The sequence below is a fragment of the Taurulus bubalis genome, assembly GCF_910589615.1.
Source record: "Taurulus bubalis genome assembly, chromosome: 8".
NCBI lineage: Eukaryota > Metazoa > Chordata > Actinopteri > Perciformes > Cottidae > Taurulus > Taurulus bubalis.
The window spans coordinates 4,453,260-4,474,836 of record NC_136596.1 but is presented as its reverse complement, the minus strand read 5'-3'; the positions used below and the strand labels follow the sequence as shown (position 1 = coordinate 4,474,836).

The following is a 21,577-nucleotide window of genomic DNA, read 5'->3' as shown; positions in this document are numbered from 1 at the left end:
TTCACTTGTGTTATTAATCAGAGGCAGATAAACACGAAAGGTATTCCAACAAAGTCACTAATTGATATTAGTTGACGAAAAGTTGCATTGTACCGCTTAAACACTCGTATTTACGAGGTACCAGAAGTTCGCGAAGGCAGCACGAGCGCGTCTTAAAGGATCACGTGATCAACCGGAGGGTACTGACGGGAAGGAGCCGTTGTCACCGTTTATCAGCTGTCTCTCTTGCCCTAAGGACCCCGCAGAAGCAGGACAAGATGTGCTCCAGGTGAGATCACCTGCTGCGTTCATTAGAACGTCACGCGCGAGATTCTTTTGCAACGGTTTTCTAGAAAGGTAGTCTTTCTCCGCGTGCGCTTTGTGCACGAAGAGAGACAGAGATATCCCCCCCACACACACACACGCACACACACACTCACACACAGCTGTTATAATGTTCTTTCTTCAGCTGACTTAATTTAGACAATTTATGTTTAATCATTTGATATAAACGTGATGCTTCATGATCATTTGTGAGATCAAAGTGGAGCTCTCGTGTTGCAAAGGAGGTCTGCTCATTTCTGGATTCTGTTTCCTCCAAAAGGGCCACACAGGCTTCTCCTCTTTCTTTCTTTTTATGCTGAGATTTCACTTTCAGTGTAACTAAGCTTCCCTTGTGGGTCATATGATGTCTGGCGAGTGTGGACAAAACTGTGTGGACTTTAGGATTTACTTTTGGGTTTATTGTGACTTAAAATTCACTTAGCTATTATAAATACTCAGTCTTTAGATTGACCTTTCCACCTGTGCCTTTTTTTTCCTTTTCAATATGTATTCTGGATATTCAAACCACTAGTTAATAGGTTTTTATAACGTTATCATGCACAAACTGGTCTCAAAGGTTTCCACACTTTGACCCTCTCTGTTATCATCGCCCTGCATTGTAAACGGCATCAGCCTCGTCTTCTGCTGACGGTGCTCTCGTGACAGGAAATAACCCGTGTCTGTGTTTCCCTCCCTGCAGCGTCCAGCCTGTTGAATGGACCGCCGACCTCAAGGACCAAAGGTGAGCATCAAGATATTTGTTTTGTCACCATATGCACAGATAGCAGCCACTCCAACACTGAAAAGCTTATTTTTCTAGGTCCTCCTTACACACAGAAATGCAATAAACAGGGTTCTTACGCTCATGGAAAACCTGGAAAAGTCATGGAGTTTTAAAATGTTTATTTCCAGGCCTGGAAAAGTCCTTGGGGGGGGGAAAAAAAAAAAAAAAAAAAAGTTTTGCAAAAGTCATGTAAATGTGTTATATTCATGTGTTCATGACGTTCATTTACGCTGAGCTTGAAATAGTTAATATGCTTTTAAAAGAAAGACGCTCAAAATATAAGCAGGCATACATACAGGCATCTATATAAATGTTTATTCTTTTAATTAAACTATTGTCTCATTCATTTGTGTCATTTAAGGTTTACTGTATGCTTTGTATTCTCATTGTTAGTTTAAATACTACATTTTATCACTTTTTACTGTTTACACAGAGATTTCACAAAATGTTTGGTCATGGAAATTTGGTTTAAAGTCATGGAAATCCATTGGTCACAATGTGTATAAACCCTGAATAAACTTAAGGTAAAAAACAATTGAATTAGATTTAAGAATACAAAAAAACATTGCTATGAATGCTAATAGTAGAAGAACACATATATATATATATATATATATATATATATATATATATATATATATATATATATATATATATATATATATATATAAGGCACAAAAACATGACACCAGTATTGCACAATCAGCTTCAGTGTATAAAGTGCTCTCTGCATTGCTATCGACAGAAACGCCAGACTTCCTCTTTAGCTGTCGGGGTGTTGGAGTTATTTTGTGCATGTTGAACCAGGCAGTTGTGTTAGATGATGGTCTCCTCTCTTCTTCTTAGCTTTGACGGCATCGTGTTGGTGACCAGGAGCCATGACACGCTGCCCTCCGAGCTGGAGTGTCTGAAAGCACCGCTGCAGGACTACAGCTCTGTAAGCCGTGTTCTTCACCAGCAGCAGCCAATCACCGACCCCAGAAACATGTGTTTCCTCACCTGACCCGCCTTTGTCTCTTATCACACCCAGACTAAACTGACATGACAATCCGTTATATAGGACTGGGAAGAAAAAACAACACATTTTAGGATTTAAGTTAGATAGTATAGATACTCAAAGTCCTCAGATGGACCTTCGCACCTCCATATATTCTGCGTGTTATGACTCGTATGAAATGTATTCATATCAGGACTTTCTAAATCCAACTTGAAGATGAGGACCAGGATTCAGGTTTCCCTACCACTCACCGCCACTGATTTCTTCAAGAAAATCTATGACCGTGAGGCTGAGACTGAGGTTTTTTCTCTTAAACCCCTTCTTGGTGTTTCACGTGTGCACCGTGCTGCTGTGTGGTCTTACTTCCTTTCTCCGCTCTCCCTCCAGGTGGACAGCGGCCTCGGGGAGGAAGTGGTGGTCATGAAGGTCCCCGGTCTCCCCGGTAACCGCCTGGTGTTCGCCTCCACCGGCCCGCTGAACCGCGACTACGACGACGTCAGGCGCTTCAGCGACGCGGCCGTCAACGGGATCAAACGGTCGGTCGATAGCAGCTGAATTTATTATTGTTTTCATTTTCCTTTCCCCCCTTTTTAGTGTCTCATATCGCTGGTTTCTTTGTCGGTCACTCACCTGCTCGTCATTTTCTTCAGGGCCTTGAAAGCAGGCATGCAGCGCCCCCTGCTGGTCTGCCCTCCACACAAGGACTACAAGAACAGCACCATGGTGGCTGCACTCGGGGCCCTTCACGCCCTCTACATGGTGAGACAACGTCTCGACTTTTTGAAGCCTTGAGTTTTGCATTTGGGTTGTCGGTCACCATCTTGTCTTCCATGCAAAACACTGAATAAGACATTTTTCGGCCACCAAAAATGGAACGATTACCTTTCGTGAATTAAAACCTCACTGCCAAAAGGATAAAGTTTGAAGGCCATTAAAAAAAATCCCAGAGCAGACAACTTGTCAATCACAAGGTAACGCCCGCCCTAAAGCATACCCTGCTTTATGGTCTATTTTACTAAATAATGTACTAAATGAACATCATGCTGCATTGAAGAAGACATCAAACTAGAGATTGAGACATAAACTCATGTTTACAAAAAGCTGTTCTGTGGTTGTATATGTACCTCGATTTAAGATGTCAGCTGTGAACATACTAATCTTTCCCCCTCTCCCCCAAAAAGCCTCTGGAATTGAGGGAGGGGAACGTGAAACCCAACTACAAGGTGTGCGTCCTGGGTCTGTGGGCGGCGCAGGAGACTCAGGGACGGCGGCTGGTGGAGCTCGCCGACGCCCTGGAGAGTGGGAGGTGGGTTGGAAACGCTTCACCTCCCTGCTGAGATTTCTCGTGTGACGGCTTTCACTCATTCACCCCCTGCTGCCCTCTCTTTATTATTCCCCCTTTCCTCAGACTGGCGTGCAGAGACATCGGCGGCTCTGACCCCGAACGCATGGCTGCTCCTCGTGTGGCTGATTACGTCCAGGAGCTCTTCAAGAACAGCCCTGTGAAGGTAGAGAGAAGTCCTTGAAAAAAATAAAATCTCAAAGGTTTTGGAAAAGTCATGTAAATGTGTTATATTCATGTGTTCATGACGTTCATTTACGCTGAGTTTGAATTAATGAATATGCTTTTAAAAGAAAGACGCTCGAAATATAAGCAGGCGTACATACAGGCATCTATATAAATGTTTATTCTTTTAATCAAACTATTGTCTCATGCTTTGGAATTCTCATTGTTAGTTTAAATATGACATTTTCTCACTTTTTTCATGTTGACACCGAGAAACTTGTTTTTTTGTTTGGTCATGGACATTTGGTTTTAAAGTCATGGTCTGGTGTTCCTCCTTTTATACTCAGAAAAATGTGTAGAAACTATTTCAGTCTAAGTCCAGGAAGAGTGTGTGGGTGTTTGGTTCCCGACCCCAAAAACATCTGTTTATGAACCTCCAGGTGGAAGTGTTGAGCGACGTGAAGGTTCTGGAGAAGGAGTATCCCTGTCTGGCCGCCGTCAACCGCTGTGCCGACTGTAGGAGAACATATTTAGTTTTGATCACTTAATAACGCAGATTATTTGTTCTGTTAGATGTTTGCACACGTGCTCATAGTTTCCTCCTCACACAGACGTTCCCCGTCACCAGGCCAGAGTCATCAAGCTGCAGTACTGTGGAGAGGGACCGGTCCAGAAGACGCTCATGTTGGTGGGAAAGGTGAGACCAGACTCTCAGACTTTATGGACTTTATGGAGGAAAACATATTCAGTCATAAACTCTTCAGGGGAGAAATGAACATCGTTCAACAGTGTCTCTTAGGCTGAAAACACTTTAATTATGTTGCACAAGCTACATAATATGTAGAAGTATATATATTTTTTTTTTTTTGGAGCTACAAATGACGGGAACATCAATCTGTAGTTTTGTGAAAGACGCCTGAGATGGAACAGTGGAGGTCAATGTTATGATATGAAAGTCAGTAAATAATGTACAACTAATTAAATTCCAGTGCAAACTGCTTCTAAAGAAACCAGATGTCAGTCTGAATTACAGGGAAATGGTGTGAGATAATATGATGTGAGCAAAAATGGATGCAAACAATTAAATTAAACACTAATAAACATGGAATGATTGATCTTTGAGAGAACATTTAACTGCAACTATTTTATATCATTTATTGGACAAAAATTGCCAAACATATACTGGTTCCAACCTAATTTCCACTTTTATTTTACATGAAAGTTAAATGAATATAATACATTTAAACAAATCTCCTTGTGATGTGAAACAAAAGAAGATCTGGTGAGCCTAGGGACATTTTAATGAAGGACAATTGGCCACAGCGAGCGCGTTAGAGTGTGACGGCTTGGTGAATAGAGGTCTCAACGTGCGCTGTTCTCCAGGGCATCACCTACGACACCGGCGGAGCCGACATCAAGGCCGGAGGCTGCATGGCTGGGATGCACAGGGACAAGTGTGGAGCTGCTGCCGTGGCCGGCTTCTTTCAGGTCAGTGATCCCAGCATGCACCGTGCAACTGCAGGGTCCTTACGGTCATGGGAAACCTGGAAAAGTCATGCTGTATCAAATATGATACAGCAGGTATTTAAAGGATCGCCATTGTATTTTATTTCATTATAATAATCTGGATTATACCATATAAAAATGACAAATACACTGTTTTGATCATTTAATTAAAGGTAGAAATGTCAAGTAAGATATATTGAGTTGACATTAATGTTTTTTATAGATAATACAAAATCCTTGGCTATCATAATCTTTTGTTATATTGCCTAATAATAAAAAAAAGAAATTGGGAGTAAACTATCAGTTGTTTACTTTTAGATGGTTAAAAAGGTCCATATTTTTGGACAGAAATGTTTTTTTACCTTCCACAATTCGAACTGAAAAGGTTCCCGTTTGGGAAGAATAAGCACCAAACCAACTCAAATGTTCCAAAAGCAATGAACATAATTTGTAATTGTTTCTAAAATAAACATTTTTGGGATCAATACATTGACAAATATGCCTGATGAATCAAATGTAATGCATCACATGTTTACTCTTTTAATCAAACTATTGTCTCATTCATTTGTGTCATTTAAGGTTTACTGTATGCTTTGTATTCTCATTGTTAGTTTAAATACTACATTTTCTCACTTTTTACATGGAAATTTGGTTTAAAGTCACGGAAAAGTCATGGAAATCCATTGGTCAAAAGTTATGCATTATTTTTAAGTTTACAGCACTTCTTTCTTCCCAACTCTTTAGATTTTAGCCAAACTGAAGCCAAAACATCTGAAGGTTGTCGGCTCCATGGCCATGGTGAGGAACAGCGTCGGTGCAGGTCAGTGACACACACACACACACACACACACACACACACACACACACGTTCCTGTTTGTATTTCTGTTAGAGCCCCCGCGTGTGTTTCCTCAGACTGCTATGTGGCCGATGAGCTGGTGGTTTCCCGTGCCGGCCGCAGAGTGAGAGTGGGCAACACCGATGCCGAGGGTCGCATGGTGATGGCCGACTTGCTCTGCGAGATGAAGGAGAAGGTCGGAACATCACCGTTTATGAATACTTCTTAAATCATTTTTAAAATCGTAACTAATTTCCTTCTCTCCGATCATCTGTCTGCAGGCGGTACGCGAGAAGTCTCCTCAGCTGTTTACCATTGCTACTCTGACCGGTCACGCCATCAGAGCCATGGGACCCGACTACTCTGTAAGTACTGCGACTTACTGGGAGATGGTGATGTTTAAAACTTTAAAATAACAACAAATTCTCCGCTGTAGAAATCATTGTTTGTACCGAGTTCACTTGTACATTTCCTGCGTAGATCATCATGGACAACGGACCGGCCCATCGCAACGGGAACGCTGCTCAGTGGCAGAAAGGTGAGAAAACTGTAGAGATCCGTTTAACGGTGAAAGATCATTTTTATGCCTCCACGACTGTCATGGCCGGAGGCGTCCGGTCTAGTCTCGTGAACACAGTATCTCCAGAACGCCTCGGGGGGGGATTCTTCAAATTTGGCCCAAATGTCCCCCTGGACTGAACATTATTTCCCACCCATGTCTCTACACATCTTGGATAGTCTTTGTATAACTGCAGTAACTCTGGCTGCCCAGCAGATGTCGCCATTTTGACTTTATTTCTTCCACCAACAACTAACTCTTGGTCTTCGTCCGCTCTCGTGCAGCTGGAGAGGCGCTGGGCGACGTGTTCGAGGTGTCCAGCATCAGACGAGAGGACTACGCCTTCCACAAGGGAAAGTCTGAGTACGAGGACATTCTGCAGAGCAACAACCTGCCGTCCACCATGACACCTCGAGGACATCAGGCCCCTGCAGCGTTCCTCATCCTGGCCGCGGGGCTCGACAAGGTGCTCGCATATTGTCAGACTGAGCTGTTATTTATCTGTAAGTGTGAACAATAGAACCTGGACTGCCTGTGACGAACTTTTATTTCTTCATTTCCGACGCAGCATGGCGTGGATTCTAACGCCCCTCTGCCGTACTCCCACATTGACATCGCTGGGTCCAGTGGGCCGTTCCCCGGTGTCCCAACAGGAGCTCCCATCCTCGCCATGGCAACAAACTACTTCCTGTCTGATAGTTTCTAAACGGATACCCCCAGTTTATACAAAAAAAAAAAAAAAAAAACACGGCCTCTGCAATCAATGCCAATTACAATTTGGAACCGTCTAAATACCAATGAAATCCCTGCCACAACACATCATGGAGCAATGTGTACGTCTGACATTCCTTCATCCCTCAGATTGCTTTTCTGCCACGATGTCCCTGCTCTCTTTTCTAAGATGTCGTGACACTCGTCCTGCCTGCAGCCGGTGTCAAAGGACCCTGTTCTTAAGTGGCCTGAATCAACATGTATACTCTCAGGTGTACAATGGCAGTATAAAATCACCATGCTTTTTTTATATGCGTGTATGTGTGCGACAAACCGGGAACATGGTTGTGTGATTAGAGATGTTGTGTCAGTCAAACCTCTCATTGATCAATAAAAAAAACTAAATTTAAAACGGTCACTGTGTTCTTTGCGTATCATTATTTTTCTCTATTACACATAAGTGATCAGAGGGGAATAATAATAATAATAAATATTGTCTCTTATACGTACATATCTGCTAAATTCACCGACTACATTCAGTGTTATTCCTTAATATAGGATCATAATACGTTCAGTGTTACTTCCTTAATATAATTGTATACATTCCTTTGGCTAATCCTTTAACTTGACCTTTAAGTTTAATTAAAGTTAATCCTTTGGCTTGACCTTTAACCTGTAAACACATTGTAATACATACTAGCTACCACTAGGGACGGTATTTAAACATACCGTAAAAGTCGGGTTACAAGCCGCTTCTACATTCGGTGGGTGTCCCCGCTGTAGCAAGCTAGCGCTGCTGCAAGCTAGCTTTAGCGCTGCTGCTAGTTAGCGCTGCTGCTGCTACTGCCCGCGTCCCCTCTGCCCGAGTCGTGTGTCGAGCCGGGGTTGGTCCCGCTACCTTCGGTGGTTGTCGGGGAACTAGCGTAGTGCTAGCAGGAGCGCTAGCAGGCTACAGCGGGGAGCTAGTGGGGACACCGACCAGAGGTAGTAGCGGCTTGTAACCCGACTTTTACGGTAGTTTGCTCGCATTTCGAGAAATACTTTTTGACAGTGTATGTTGTTTACATAAGTCAGTTCTTACTCAGGCCTCGTGTTCAACAACTAGTTCATTTGTTTATTTTTTAATTACAATCATGTTTACAGGTTTATTTGGTTCATAAGTCATTTCACCAATATTCACAAAACAAATCAAAGTTGGCCAAAGTGACTAATAGTTATTCAAACCACTTTTCACACCAAAAAAACATTTGCGTCTATTCTAATTATTAACTTTAATCACACAATAACACATAATGTATTCTGTAAACACTATAAATGTAATAGGCCTCACTGTTAAATGAAGCTTCATGACAAAGCTATTATGTTTTCTGTGGTTGCACATCAGATCTAATTAATTTAGCAGATTTACTCAAAGTCAGACTTCAGCTTCATGTATTTGGTGTCTTTAAAGAAGGTTGAAATGGATATTCTCCATATAATGTGTCAAGATGCAGAGTTTAAGAGATGAACGCGTCCCACGAATGTGTTTATATGTAACGGGATACATTTAATAAAATGTCTTAATGACGTGAAAATCCGTCACCACAGTAAACAGACTGTATGAAATAAGATGTAAAGTTAAACTACATGATATTCACACAGAATATGTACAGTTATTCTCTTCAATGAATAAAATCATTACAATAACCAAAAAGAGTGATTAGTTTACTCTGACAGGAGTGATGATCAGAGGTGCAGAGTTTGTACCACCGTAATTAGGTTCAGGACTGAAGTATGGGAAGAGTTTCTCCTTGAAGCAGCAGCCAGTAAAGGAGTAGATAAGAGCTGCAGCTTCTACGTCATAGAAGGAGACCAGACCCTCCTCATAGTCCACAAACACCCCCACCTTCTGAGACCCAGGCTTCAGGGAGAGAACAACTGGAGGGACGTCAAGAGCTTCATACTCGTTTCCATTTCTCAACCATATAGTCCAGTTACCATCCTGAGGGTTCAGTGTGATGTCTCCCTTCCTGTTGATCGACTCTCTGGCCACTCCTAAAGTCCATTCAGTCTTTCCTTTAACTTGAACCTCAAAGTAAAATCTGCCTGAAGAGAAACTCTGCTTTGCTAAAACACAAACACAAGAAGAAAATCTCTCTGGGTTGTTTGGGAGATTCTTGCTCACATCACTATCATGTACTTGTTTCCCGTCATCAGACAGGATGAGGTCAGGATGAGCTGTATCAGGATCAAGAGTCACTTCCACTGCAAACTTCTGGATCGTCTTCAGCTCAGCTTCAGCAACCAGCTTCATCTTTTCACTGAGAGTCTCCTCCAGCTGAGACACAGCTCTCCTCACAGTCCCCCCATATGAAGCTGGAGGAACTCTGACCTTTGTCCAGTCTTTGGTGGGTGGTGGGAGGTGGATGTTTAGGGACTGGAAGCTCTGGAGGAGGTGGAGGTGGTCTTCAGAGAGGGAGAGCTTCTCCACCTCAGTGCTCCTCTTCCTCAGCTCAGAGATTTCCTGTTCCAGCTCTTTGATGGAGTCTTCAGCCTGTTTCTTTGTTGTTCTCTGCTTCTCTTCTATCGTATTGATGAGCTCTTTCAATTTTCTCTCAACAGACTCCTTCAGATCAGTGAAGACCTGAACACCTTCTGCTTTCTCTCTGTCTGCATCTTCCTCACTGAGCTCCACTATGTGTTTGACCTCCTGAATCTTCAGTCGTCTCTTCTGGATCATCTCCTGAATTTCAGCCTCTGTCTTCTCCAGCTCGACCTTCTTTCCTTCATATCCTTCTTTCAGAGGAACAACATCATGCATCTTGTGGTCTAACACAGTGCAGAGCATGCAGACACATGTCTGGTCCGTCTGACAGAACAGCTCCAGAGGTTTATCGTGCTTCGTACACATCCTGCCTTCCAGGTTCTCCACAGGCTCGATCAGCTGATGTCTCTTCAGGCCTGACGTTGTCAGATGAGGCTCCAGGTGAGTCTCACAGTAGGAGACCAGACACACCAGGCAGGACTTCAGGGCCTTCAGTCTGGTTCCAGTGCAGACGTCACAGGGAACTTCTCCTGGTTTGGACTCTTGTTGCTCTGAGCTGCTGCTGCTGGCTTTCTGTTGAGCCGACTGTCTGACATGAGAAACCATCTCAGAGACCAAAGTGTTGACAAGCAGCTCAGGTCTTGAGGTGAAAACCTTTTTACACATTGGACACGTGTTCTGGTCGTTGGTATTCCAGTAATCATTGATGCACTTTTTGCAGAAGTTGTGTCCACATGGTGTGCTGACTGGATCAGTGAACACATCCAGACAGACGGAGCACAGGAACTGATCTTCAGATGGCAGATAGTTTGCAGCAGCCATATCTACACACATTGTGGATGAAAAGAAAAACATTTTATTCAAAATAAAGTTAAATTATTTGTTGAAAAAGTGTGATTCTTTTCATATCTTTTAACTTTTAGATAAGCAACCAAGATCAAAGTCGTGCCGACAGACTCAACCTTGCTCCTCTTCAAAGCAGCACAGAATAAGTCCAATGTGCATTAAAGAACAGCACTGACATAAAGCTCTGCTCACGTGATGACAAACACATCACATTTCCTCCCGCTGCTTCACAATAAAAGCCTCCCGCTGGTAGAACAATTTTATTGTGAAACAACCAGAGGAAATAGAGGAAGTGATCAATGAACAGTAACAATAGCAGGAAAGTCGCAGTGAGACTAAACTTAAAACCACAGAGATTCAGTAACAAGTTACTAAAGTCCTCCTGAGACACTTTGCTGTTACCAAGCTGTTAAAGTGAGTTTCTGTGTAGTGGACTTTGGACAGACACACCATAGTTATATTGTTAATAATTCATCAGGTATGAAGTGATCAGAGAGAAACTTCCTGCCTGTGTAAAGCTAAAGTTTAGAGTTAATCCTGGTGATTAAAGGTGTAAATATGATCAGATGTACTCACCAGTGTTTGGAAGAGACTCTGTTGTGTTGTTGAGGAAAACCTGATGAAGTCACTTTGAATTGTCTTTGAGAGAAAAGCAGAGACTTGTCTCGACTGCAGTGTTTCTGCCTCTGAGGAACTTAACTTTCGTTTCTGGAGTGTGACGTAGGAGCTCTCCTCTCCAGTGTAGCTCCGCCTCTTACTTGCAGCTCTGTGGGTGAACAGCTCACCTTTACCTCCCTGTGACTCACACGGAGTAGTCTGGCTTAAATCTGAGGAGATTAATGCCATATTTACCAATTATTACAAATACTAATTACATCACAAATACATAAAAGTGACTCAAATAAACAGCCAATTGGAACATTTAAACCCACGACAAATGAATGTAACAAACTAAGTCTGTTGTTTTTATGTGCTTCAACTGTCTCTTTGTTTTTAATGTCGTAAAACAGTGATAGTTTGGACTCTGACTGTATGTGTTGTTTGTTTTTGTGTCGCAGAGAGGGCGGGGCATGGCAAAGGTGAGCTCAAACCTGTTGGAACACTTCCTGATATCACCTGTCAATCAACTCAAAGCAGATTAGTGAGCTGTGTGGTGTGGGCAGGAAACTGACTACATTTGGAAATAGTCAAATATTTCTCAGTGACTCTTATTATCTTTATCTATTGGTATTATTGTGAGTGCACAGAGTCTGAGCGAGGACGATATAGAATGAGAGGAACAGGAGGAGACAACCCCAACCCCTCCTCTTCCTCCCCTCTTCCTCATGTGGACCTTCCATGACGACCCTGCCAACGCCTCGGCCTCCATCACTCCGGCCGACGTCCATCACTTCCTGAAGTGGATTTAGTTTTGTATTCCTGGTTCATCCATGACAGTAGTGTGTTGTTGTTTTTTAACTTAACCTTCCTCTTGTGTTTGGGTCGGCACCGACCCGTTTTAGATTTTAAATGCATAAAAGAACCATATAAAATGTGGTTATTGCGTCAAGGCTTTTTGACTTTGTCAGGAACCTCTATTTCAACAAAATAAAGCAAAACAAAAATGTTTCACTAAATTATAAAATGCTCTGGTTGAAATTATGACCTTTGTGTTGTTAGGGTCGGTTTAGACCCAGTTATAAAAATAAGATTTGCTTGATTGGTTGTTGTTTTTTTGACCTTGCAAATCGATATGTTGTGTTATGACTTGTTCTGCTTTTCATTTTGTTTGTATTAAAGTTCTATTGCTGAAAAAAATACTTTTTAGCCTTTTTCTTGAAGTAAATATATGAGTCGAAATTGACCTATAACACCATAGATTGTACTATAGTTAATAATTAGAAAGTGTAAAAAACAATATTTAAGAGATGTGTTCTAATACCCCTCAGTTATAGTCAGGTAACACAACCTTTCATTTATTTATATGATTCTCTTGAGATTCATTTTACCATTTTTTAAATTGAAATCGAGGTATCCTGACAAAGAAAAGGCCCAGAGGCCCACACCAAAAATATTAAAACATGTAAAACAATATTTTCATGGATAAGGAAGCCTAACAAGGTAACCAAGAAATGAGAAACAAATTGGATGATAGATAATTGTTTTTAGTGTATTTTACAGCTGATTTAAGACATGGGTCAAAACCAACCCGTTAACACAAGAGATGCTACTATAAAGCTAACACAAGAGATGCTACTATAAAGCTAACACAAGAGATGCTACTATAAAGCTAACACAAGACATGCTACTATAAAGCTAACACAAGAGATGCTACTATAAAGCTAACACAAGACATGCTACTATAAAGCTAACACAAGAGGAAGGTTAGATGACCCGTTTTGGGGTATTAAGAGTATCTGGATCCTAACGGCCAGAGAAATACAAGAGCCCATCCCCACTCCACCGTCATGAGCTGTGTACTCATTGAGTGGACCGGGTGTTGACGTGGATCCGCTCCTTCCTTCAGGGTGGTGCAGCACACGTCCCGCCAGCATCCTGTACCAGGGTTACACCGCCCGACATGTTTGTACCAACCGTCTCCATGGTTCCTTTATCAGTCGTGGAAAGTTCCAGAAACAGGAATCTTCTCTCCGCTCGGATGCTCCGCAAAGTATTCATTGTTTGTTTTTTGTTATCAGTCGTCTTTCTGTTCGTTCTCGACTTGCCAGTCGAGAACGAAAAAGAGATGACATATTTGGGAAAATAAAAGATGTGAACAAACTATGAAGTTGTCTTGTGAGATTATTTTATTTTAAATTCATTTACGCATCCTCCTCGCTGTGCACGTGTCATCCCTGTTTAGAAAGTAGCTTCTCGTTAGCAAACATTTAAAAATAAGCTTCCTGCAACGTTTTACAGCAGGTCGTGTCTATTTCTGTACCTGTGAACTTGGAGGACGAACAAAAGAGACATCCTAGAAACTCCAGTAAAGATCTGGAGTCGGAGTCAGAGGAGTCTCTGTACTGAGAAGAAGCCATCTCCACGTCCGTCGACGCTCTGCTTCGCTTCTTCAGGGGCTTGAAGGCATCTGAGATCTCACTGGCTCCTAGAGGATCACCAAAGAAAAGGACAAAAAAAAAGATGCATTTCACTTTTGGTTTATTTGGTTCATAAGTCATTTCACCAATATTCACAAAACAAATCAAAGTTGGCCAAAGTGACTAATAGTTATTCAAACCACTTTTCACACCAAAAAAACATTTGCGTCTATTCTAATTATTAACTTTAATCACACAATAACACATAATGTATTCTGTAAACACTATAAATGTAATAGGCCTCACTCTTAAATGAAGCTTCATGACAAAGCTATTATGTTTTCTGTGGTTGCACATCAGATCTAATTAATTTAGCAGATTTACTCAAAGTCAGACTTCAGCTTCATGTATTTGGTGTCTTTAAAGAAGGTTGAAATGGATATTCTCCATATAATGTGTCAAGATGCAGAGTTTAAGAGATGAACGCGTCCCACGAATGTGTTTATATGTAACGGGATACATTTAATAAAATGTCTTAATGACGTGAAAATCCGTCACCACAGAAAACAGACTGTATGAAATAAGATGTAAAGTTAAACTACATGATATTCACACAGAATATGTACAGTTATTCTCTTCAATGAATAAAATCATTACAATAAACAAAAAGAGTGATTACTTTACTCTGACAGGAGTGATGATCAGAGGTGCAGAGTTTGTACCATCGTAATTAGGTTCAGGACTGAAGTATGGGAAGAGTTTCTCCTTGAAGCAGCAGCCAGTAAAGGAGTAGATAAGAGCTGCAGCTTCTACGTCATAGAAGGAGACCAGACCCTCCTCATAGTCCACAAACACCCCCACCTTCTGAGGCCGAGGCTTCAGGGAGAGAACAACTGGAGGGACGTCAAGAGCTTTGTACTCGTTTCCATTTCTCAACCATATAGTCCAGTAACCCTTCTGAGGGCTCAGTGTGATGTCTCCCTTCCTGTTAATCGACTCTCTGGCCACTCCTAAATCCCAGTCAGTCTTTCCTTTAACTTGAACCTCAAAGTAAAATCTGCCTGAAGAGAAACTCTGCTTTGCTAAAACACAAACACAATAAGAAAATCTCTCTGGGTTGTTTGGGAGATTCTTGCTCACATCACTATCATGTACTTGTTTCCCGTCATCAGACAGGATGAGGTCAGGATGAGCTGTATCAGGATCAAGAGTCACTTCCACTGCAAACTTCTGGATCGTCTTCAGCTCAGCTTCAGCAACCAGCTTCTTCATCTTTCCACTGAGAGTCTCCTCCAGCTGAGACACAGCTCTCCTCACAGTCCCCCCATATGAAGCTGGAGGAACTTTGACCTTTGTCCAGTCCTTGGTGGGTGGTGGGAGGTGGATGTTTAGGGACTGGAAGCTCTGGAGGAGGTGGAGGTGGTCTTCAGAGAGGGAGAGCTTCTCCACCTCAGTGCTCCTCTTCATCAGCTCAGAGATTTCCTGTTCCAGCTCTTTGATGGAGTCTTCAGCCTGTTTCTTTGTTGTTCTCTGCTTCTCTTCTATCGTATTGATGAGCTCTTTCAATTTTCTCTCAACAGACTCCTTCAGATGAGTGAAGACCTGAACACCTTCTGCTTTCTCTCTGTCTGCATCTTCCTCACTCAGCTCCACTATGTGTTTGACCTCCTGAATCTTCAGTCGTCTCTTCTGGATCATCTCCTGAATTTCAGCCTCTGTCTTCTCCAGCTCGACCTTCTTTCCTTCATATCCTTCTTTCAGAGGAACAACATCATGCATCTTGTGGTCTAACACAGTGCAGAGCATGCAGACACATGTCTGGTCGGTCTGACAGAACAGCTCCAGAGGTTTATCGTGCTTCGTACACATCCTGCCTTCCAGGTTCTCCACAGGCTCGATCAGCTGATGTCTCTTCAGGCCTGACGTTGTCAGATGAGGCTCCAGGTGAGTCTCACAGTAGGAGACCAGACACACCAGGCAGGACTTCAGGGCCTTCAGTCTGGTTCCAGTGCAGACGTCACAGGGAACTTCTCCTGGTTTGGACTCTTGTTGCTCTGAGCTGCTGCTGCTGGCTTTCTGTTGAGCCGACTGTCTGACATGAGAAACCATCTCAGAGACCAAAGTGTTGACAAGCAGCTCAGGTCTTGAGGTGAAAACCTTTTTACACATTGGACACGTGTTCTGGTCGTTGGTATTCCAGTAATCATTGATGCACTTTTTGCAGAAGTTGTGTCCACATGGTGTGCTGACTGGATCAGTGAACACATCCAGACAGACGGAGCACAGGAACTGATCTTCAGATGGCAGATAGTTTGCAGCAGCCATATCTACGCACATTGTGGAAGAAAAGAAAAACATTTTATTCAAAATAAAGTTAAATTATTTGTTGAAAAAGTGTGATTCTTTTCATATCTTTTAACTTTTAGACAAGCAACCAAGATCAAAGTCGTGCCGACAGACTCAACCTTGCTCCTCTTCAAAGCAGCACAGAATAAGTCCAATGTGCATTAAAGAACAGCACTGACATAAAGCTCTGCTCACGTGATGACAAACACATCACATTTCCTCCCGCTGCTTCACAATAAAAGCCTCCCGCTGGTAGAACAATTTTATTGTGAAACAACCAGAGGAAATAGAGGAAGTGATCAATGAACAGTAACAATAGCAGGAAAGTCGCAGTGAGACTAAACTTAAAACCACAGAGATTCAGTTACAAGTTACTAAAGTCCTCCTGAGACACTTTGCTGTTACCAAGCTGTTAAAGTGAGTTTCTGTGTAGTGGACTTTGGACAGACAGCCATAGTTATATTGTTAATAATTCATCAGGTATGAAGTGATCAGAGAGAAACTTCCTGCCTGTGTAAAGCTAAAGTTTAGAGTTAATCCTGGTGATTAAAGGTGTAAATATGATCAGATGTACTCACCAGTGTTTGGAAGAGACTCTGTTGTGTTGTTGAGGAAAACCTGATGAAGTCACTTTGAATTGTCTTTGAGAGAAAAGCAGAGACTTGTCTCGACTGCAGTGTTTCTGCCTCTGAGGAACTTAACTTTCGTTTCTGGAGTGTGACGTAGGAGCTCTCCTCTCCAGTGTAGCTCCGCCTCTTACTTGCAGCTCTGTGGGTGAACACCTCACCTTTACCTCCCTGTGACTCACACGGAGTAGTCTGGCTTAAATCTGAGGAGATTAATGCCATATTTACCAATTATTACAAATACTAATTACATCACAAATACATAAAAGTGACTCAAATAAACAGCCAATTGGAACATTTAAACCCACGACAAATGAATGTAACAAACTAAGTCTGTTGTTTTTATGTGCTTCAACTGTCTCTTTGTTTTTAATGTTGTAAAACAGTGATAGTTTGGACTCTGACTGTATGTGTTGTTTGTTTTTGTGTCGCAGAGAGGGCGGGGCATGGCAAAGGTGAGCTCAAACCTGTTGGAACACTTCCTGATATCACCTGTCAATCAACTCAAAGCAGATTAGTGAGCTGTGTGGTGTGGGCAGGAAACTGACTACATTTGGAAATAGTCAAATATTTCTCAGTGACTCTTATTATCTTTATCTATTGGTATTATTGTGAGCGCACAGAGTCTGAGCGAGGACGATATAGAATGAGAGGAACAGGAGGAGACAACCCCAACCCCTCCTCTTCCTCCCCTCTTCCTCATGTGGACCTTCCATGACGACCCTGCCAACGCCTCGGCCTCCATCACTCCGGCCGACGTCCATCACTTCCTGAAGTGGATTTAGTTTTGTATTCCTGGTTCATCCATGACAGTAGTGTGTTGTTGTTTTTTAACTTAACCTTCCTCTTGTGTTTGGGTCGGCACCGACCCGTTTTAGATTTTAAATGCATAAAAGAACCATATAAAATGTGGTTATTGCGTCAAGGCTTTTTGACTTTGTCAGGAACCTCTATTTCAACAAAATAAAGCAAAACAAAAATGTTTCACTAAATTATAAAATGCTCGGGTTGAAATTATGACCTTTGTGTTGTTAGGGTCGGTTTAGACCCAGTTATAAAAATAAGATTTGCTTGATTGGATGTTGTTTTTTTGACCTTGCAAATCGATATGTTGTGTTATGACTTGTTCTGCTTTTCATTTTGTTTGTATTAAAGTTCTATTGCTGAAAAAAATACTTTTTAGCCTTTTTCTTGAAGTAAATATATGAGTCGAAATTGACCTATAACACCATAGATTGTACTATAGTTAATAATTAGAAAGTGTAAAAAACAATATTTAAGAGATGTGTTCTAATACCCCTCAGTTATAGTCAGGTAACACAACCTTTCATTTATTTATATGATTCTCTTGAGGTTCATTTTACCATTTTTTAAATTGAAATCGAGGTATCCTGACAAAGAAAAGGCCCAGAGGCCCACACCAAAAATATTAAAACATGTAAAACAATATTTTAATGAATAAGGAAGCCTAACAAGGTAACCAAGAAATGAGAAACAAATTGGATGATAGATAATTGTTTTTAGTGTATTTTACAGCTGATTTAAGACATGGGTCAAAACCAACCCGTTAACACAAGAGATGCTACTATAAAGCTAACACAAGACATGCTACTATAAAGCTAACACAAGACATGCTACTATAAAGCTAACACAAGAGATGCTACTATAAAGCTAACACAAGACATGCTACTATAAAGCTAACACAAGAGATGCTACTATAAAGCTAACACAAGAGATGCTACTATAAAGCTAACACAAGACATGCTACTATAAAGCTAACACAAGACATGCTACTATAAAGCTAACACAAGAGGAAGGTTAGATGACCCGTTTTGGGGTATTAAGAGTATCTGGATCCTAACGGCCAGAGAAATACAAGAGCCCATCCCCACTCCACCGTCATGAGCTGTGTACTCATTGAGTGGACCGGGTGTTGACGTGGATCCGCTCCTTCCTTCAGGGTGGTGCAGCACACGTCCCGCCAGCATCCTGTACCAGGGTTACACCGCCCGACATGTTTGTACCAACCGTCTCCATGGTTCCTTTATCAGTCGTGGAAAGTTCCAGAAACAGGAATCTTCTCTCCGCTCGGATGCTCCGCAAAGTATTCATTGTTTGTTTTTTGTTATCAGTCGTCTTTCTGTTCGTTCTCGACTTACCAGTCGAGAACGAAAAAGAGATGACATATTTGGGAAAATAAAAGATGTGAACAAACTATGAAGTTGTCTTGTGAGATTATTTTATTTTAAATTCATTTACGCATCCTCCTCGCTGTGCACGTGTCATCCCTGTTTAGAAAGTAGCTTCTCGTTAGCAAACATTTAAAAATAAGCTTCCTGCAACGTTTTACAGCAGGTCGTGTCTATTTCTGTACCTGTGAACTTGGAGGACGAACAAAAGAGACATCCTAGAAACTCCAGTAAAGATCTGGAGTCGGAGTCAGAGGAGTCTCTGTACTGAGAAGAAGCCATCTCCACGTCCGTCGACGCTCTGCTTCGCTTCTTCAGGGGCTTGAAGGCATCTGAGATCTCACTGGCTCCTAGAGGATCACCAAAGAAAAGGACAAAAAAAAAGATGCATTTCACTTTTGGTTTATTTGGTTCATAAGTCATTTCACCAATATTCACAAAACAAATCAAAGTTGGCCAAAGTGACTAATAGTTATTCAAACCACTTTTCACACCAAAAAAACATTTGCGTCTATTCTAATTATTAACTTTAATCACACAATAACACATAATGTATTCTGTAAACACTATAAATGTAATAGGCCTCACTCTTAAATGAAGCTTCATGACAAAGCTATTATGTTTTCTGTGGTTGCACATCAGATCTAATTAATTTAGCAGATTTACTCAAAGTCAGACTTCAGCTTCATGTATTTGGTGTCTTTAAAGAAGGTTGAAATGGATATTCTCCATATAATGTGTCAAGATGCAGAGTTTAAGAGATGAACGCGTCCCACGAATGTGTTTATATGTAACGGGATACATTTAATAAAATGTCTTAATGACGTGAAAATCCGTCACCACAGAAAACAGACTGTATGAAATAAGATGTAAAGTTAAACTACATGATATTCACACAGAATATGTACAGTTATTCTCTTCAATGAATAAAATCATTACAATAACCAAAAAGAGTGATTACTTTACTCTGACAGGAGTGATGATCAGAGGTGCAGAGTTTGTACCACCAACATAATCTTCAGGACTGAAGTATGGGAAGAGTTTCTCCTTGAAGCAGCAGCCAGTAAAGGAGTAGATAAGAGCTGCAGCTTCTACGTCATAGAAGGAGACCAGACCCTCCTCATAGTCCACAAACACCCCCACCTTCTGAGGCCCAGACTTCAGGGAGAGAACAACTGAAGGGTCGTCATTAGCTTCATACTCGTTTCCATTTGTCAACCATATAGTCCAGTAACCCTTCTGAGGGTTCAGTGTGATGCCTCCCTTCCTGTTGATCGACTCTCTGGCCACTCCAAAAGTCCAGTCAGTCTTTCCTTTAACTTGAACCTCAAAGTAAAATCTGCCTGAAGAGAAACTCTGCTTTGCTAAAACACAAACACAATAAGAAAATCTCTCTGGGTTGTCTGGGAGATTCTTGCTCACATAACCATCATGTACTTGTTTCCCGTCATCAGACAGGATGAGGTGAGGATGAGCTGTATCAGGATCAAGAGTCACTTCCACTGCAAACTTCTGGATCGTCTTCAGCTCAGCTTCAGCAACCAGCTTCTTCATCTTTCCACTGAGAGTCTCCTCCAGCTGAGACACAGCTCTCCTCACAGTCCCCCCATATGAAGCTGGAGGAACACTGACCTTTGTCCAGTCCTTGGTGGGTGGTGGGAGGTGGATGTTTAGGGACTGGAAGCTCTGGAGGAGGTGGAGGTGGTCTTCAGAGAGGGAGAGCTTCTCCACCTCAGTGCTCCTCTTCCTCAGCTCAGAGATTTCCTGTTCCAGCTCTTTGATGGAGTCTTCAGCCTGTTTCTTTGTTGTTCTCTGCTTCTCTTCTATCGTATTGATGAGCTCTTTCAATTTTCTCTCAACAGACTCCTTCAGATCAGTGAAGACCTGAACACCTTCTGCTTTCTCTCTGTCTGCATCTTCCTCACTGAGCTCCACTATGTGTTTGACCTCCTGAATCTTCAGTCGTCTCTTCTGGATCATCTCCTGAATTTCAGCCTCTGTCTTCTCCAGCTCGACCTTCTTTCCTTCATATCCTTCTTTCAGAGGAACAAACTTGTGCGTATTGTGGTCTAACACAGTGCAGAGCACGCAGACACATGTCTGGTCGGTCTGACAGAACAGCTCCAGAGGTTTATCGTGCTTCGTACACATCCTGCCTTCCAGGTTCTCCACAGGCTCGATCAGCTGATGTCTCTTCAGGCCTGACGTTGTCAGATGAGGCTCCAGGTGAGTCTCACAGTAGGAGACCAGACACACCAGGCAGGACTTCAGGGCCTTCAGTCTGGTTCCAGTGCAGACGTCACAGGGAACTTCTCCTGGTTTGGACTCTTGTTGCTCTGAGCTGCTGCTGCTGGCTTTCTGTTGAGCCGACTGTCTGACATGAGAAACCATCTCAGAGACCAAAGTGTTGACGAGCAGCTCAGGTCTTGAGGTGAAAACCTTTTTACACATTGGACACGTGTTCTGGTCGTTGGTATTCCAGTAATCATTGATGCACTTTTTGCAGAAGTTGTGTCCACATGGTGTGCTGACTGGATCAGTGAACACATCCAGACAGACGGAGCACAGGAACTGATCTTCAGATGGCAGATAGTTTGCAGCAGCCATATCTACACACATTGTGGAAGAAAAGAAAAACATTTTATTCAAAATAAAATTAAATTATTTGTTGAAAAAGTGTGATTCTTTTCATATCTTTTAACTTTTAGATAAGCAACCAAGATCAAAGTCGTGCCGACAGACTCAACCTTGCTCCTCTTCAAAGCAGCACAGAATAAGTCCAATGTGCATTAAAGAACAGCACTGACATAAAGCTCTGCTCACGTG

The 21,577-nt window shown here is 42.0% G+C and overlaps 4 protein-coding genes across 6 annotated transcripts; 1 reads left to right on the top strand and 3 right to left on the bottom strand.

Moving 5' to 3' along the window:
* Positions 1-198: 198 nt before the first annotated feature.
* LOC306739608 (putative aminopeptidase W07G4.4) lies at positions 199-7,612 on the top strand. The gene is made up of 16 exons (XM_079221643.1): positions 199-268; positions 1,004-1,045; positions 1,934-2,024; positions 2,472-2,620; positions 2,735-2,843; positions 3,266-3,390; positions 3,493-3,592; positions 4,032-4,107; positions 4,203-4,288; positions 4,975-5,079; positions 5,842-5,917; positions 6,011-6,129; positions 6,215-6,298; positions 6,414-6,471; positions 6,777-6,958; positions 7,061-7,612. Exons 1-16 carry the CDS (start codon positions 258-260, stop codon positions 7,196-7,198), a joined length of 1,551 nt encoding a protein of 516 aa, XP_079077769.1. The 5' UTR covers positions 199-257; the 3' UTR covers positions 7,199-7,612.
* Positions 7,613-8,302: 690 nt separating this feature from the next.
* Positions 8,303-10,549, bottom strand: LOC306739994 (E3 ubiquitin-protein ligase TRIM21-like; the record flags this gene model as incomplete). Its single annotated transcript, XM_079222096.1, has 1 exon — positions 8,303-10,549. One exon carries the CDS (start codon positions 10,547-10,549, stop codon positions 8,903-8,905), a length of 1,647 nt encoding a protein of 548 aa, XP_079078222.1. The 3' UTR covers positions 8,303-8,902.
* A 2,827-nt stretch (positions 10,550-13,376) lies between these two features.
* On the bottom strand, positions 13,377-15,915 carry LOC306739934 (E3 ubiquitin-protein ligase TRIM39-like; the record flags this gene model as incomplete). 2 transcript variants are annotated; one of them, XR_013771038.1, is made up of 3 exons in its annotated part: positions 13,383-13,407; positions 13,494-13,658; positions 14,270-15,915. XR_013771038.1 is itself a non-coding variant. In XM_079222024.1 (2 exons), the coding sequence occupies 2 exons, from the start codon at positions 15,913-15,915 to the stop codon at positions 13,649-13,651; spliced, it is 1,656 nt and encodes a 551-aa protein (XP_079078150.1). In that variant the 3' UTR covers positions 13,377-13,648. The 2 variants fall into 2 exon arrangements, 1 of the variants encoding a protein (XP_079078150.1); XM_079222024.1 differs by having other exon boundaries at positions 13,377-13,658.
* Positions 15,916-18,803: 2,888 nt separating this feature from the next.
* LOC306740276 (E3 ubiquitin-protein ligase TRIM39-like) lies at positions 18,804-21,358 on the bottom strand (the record flags this gene model as incomplete). Of its 2 annotated transcripts, XR_013771045.1 has the most annotated exons (3): positions 18,826-18,850; positions 18,937-19,101; positions 19,713-21,358. XR_013771045.1 is itself a non-coding variant. In XM_079222379.1 (2 exons), the coding sequence occupies 2 exons, from the start codon at positions 21,356-21,358 to the stop codon at positions 19,092-19,094; spliced, it is 1,656 nt and encodes a 551-aa protein (XP_079078505.1). In that variant the 3' UTR covers positions 18,804-19,091. The 2 variants fall into 2 exon arrangements, 1 of the variants encoding a protein (XP_079078505.1); XM_079222379.1 differs by having other exon boundaries at positions 18,804-19,101.
* Between the last annotated feature and the right edge of the window lie 219 nt (positions 21,359-21,577).

Excerpts from the sequence above, each read along its gene's own strand:
- LOC306739608 (XM_079221643.1), top strand. Across the intron at positions 2,621-2,734 it reads GCCGTCAACGGGATCAAACG|GGCCTTGAAAGCAGGCATGC; the intron begins GTCGGTCGATAG and ends CATTTTCTTCAG. Across the intron at positions 3,593-4,031 it reads TCAAGAACAGCCCTGTGAAG|GTGGAAGTGTTGAGCGACGT; the intron begins GTAGAGAGAAGT and ends ATGAACCTCCAG.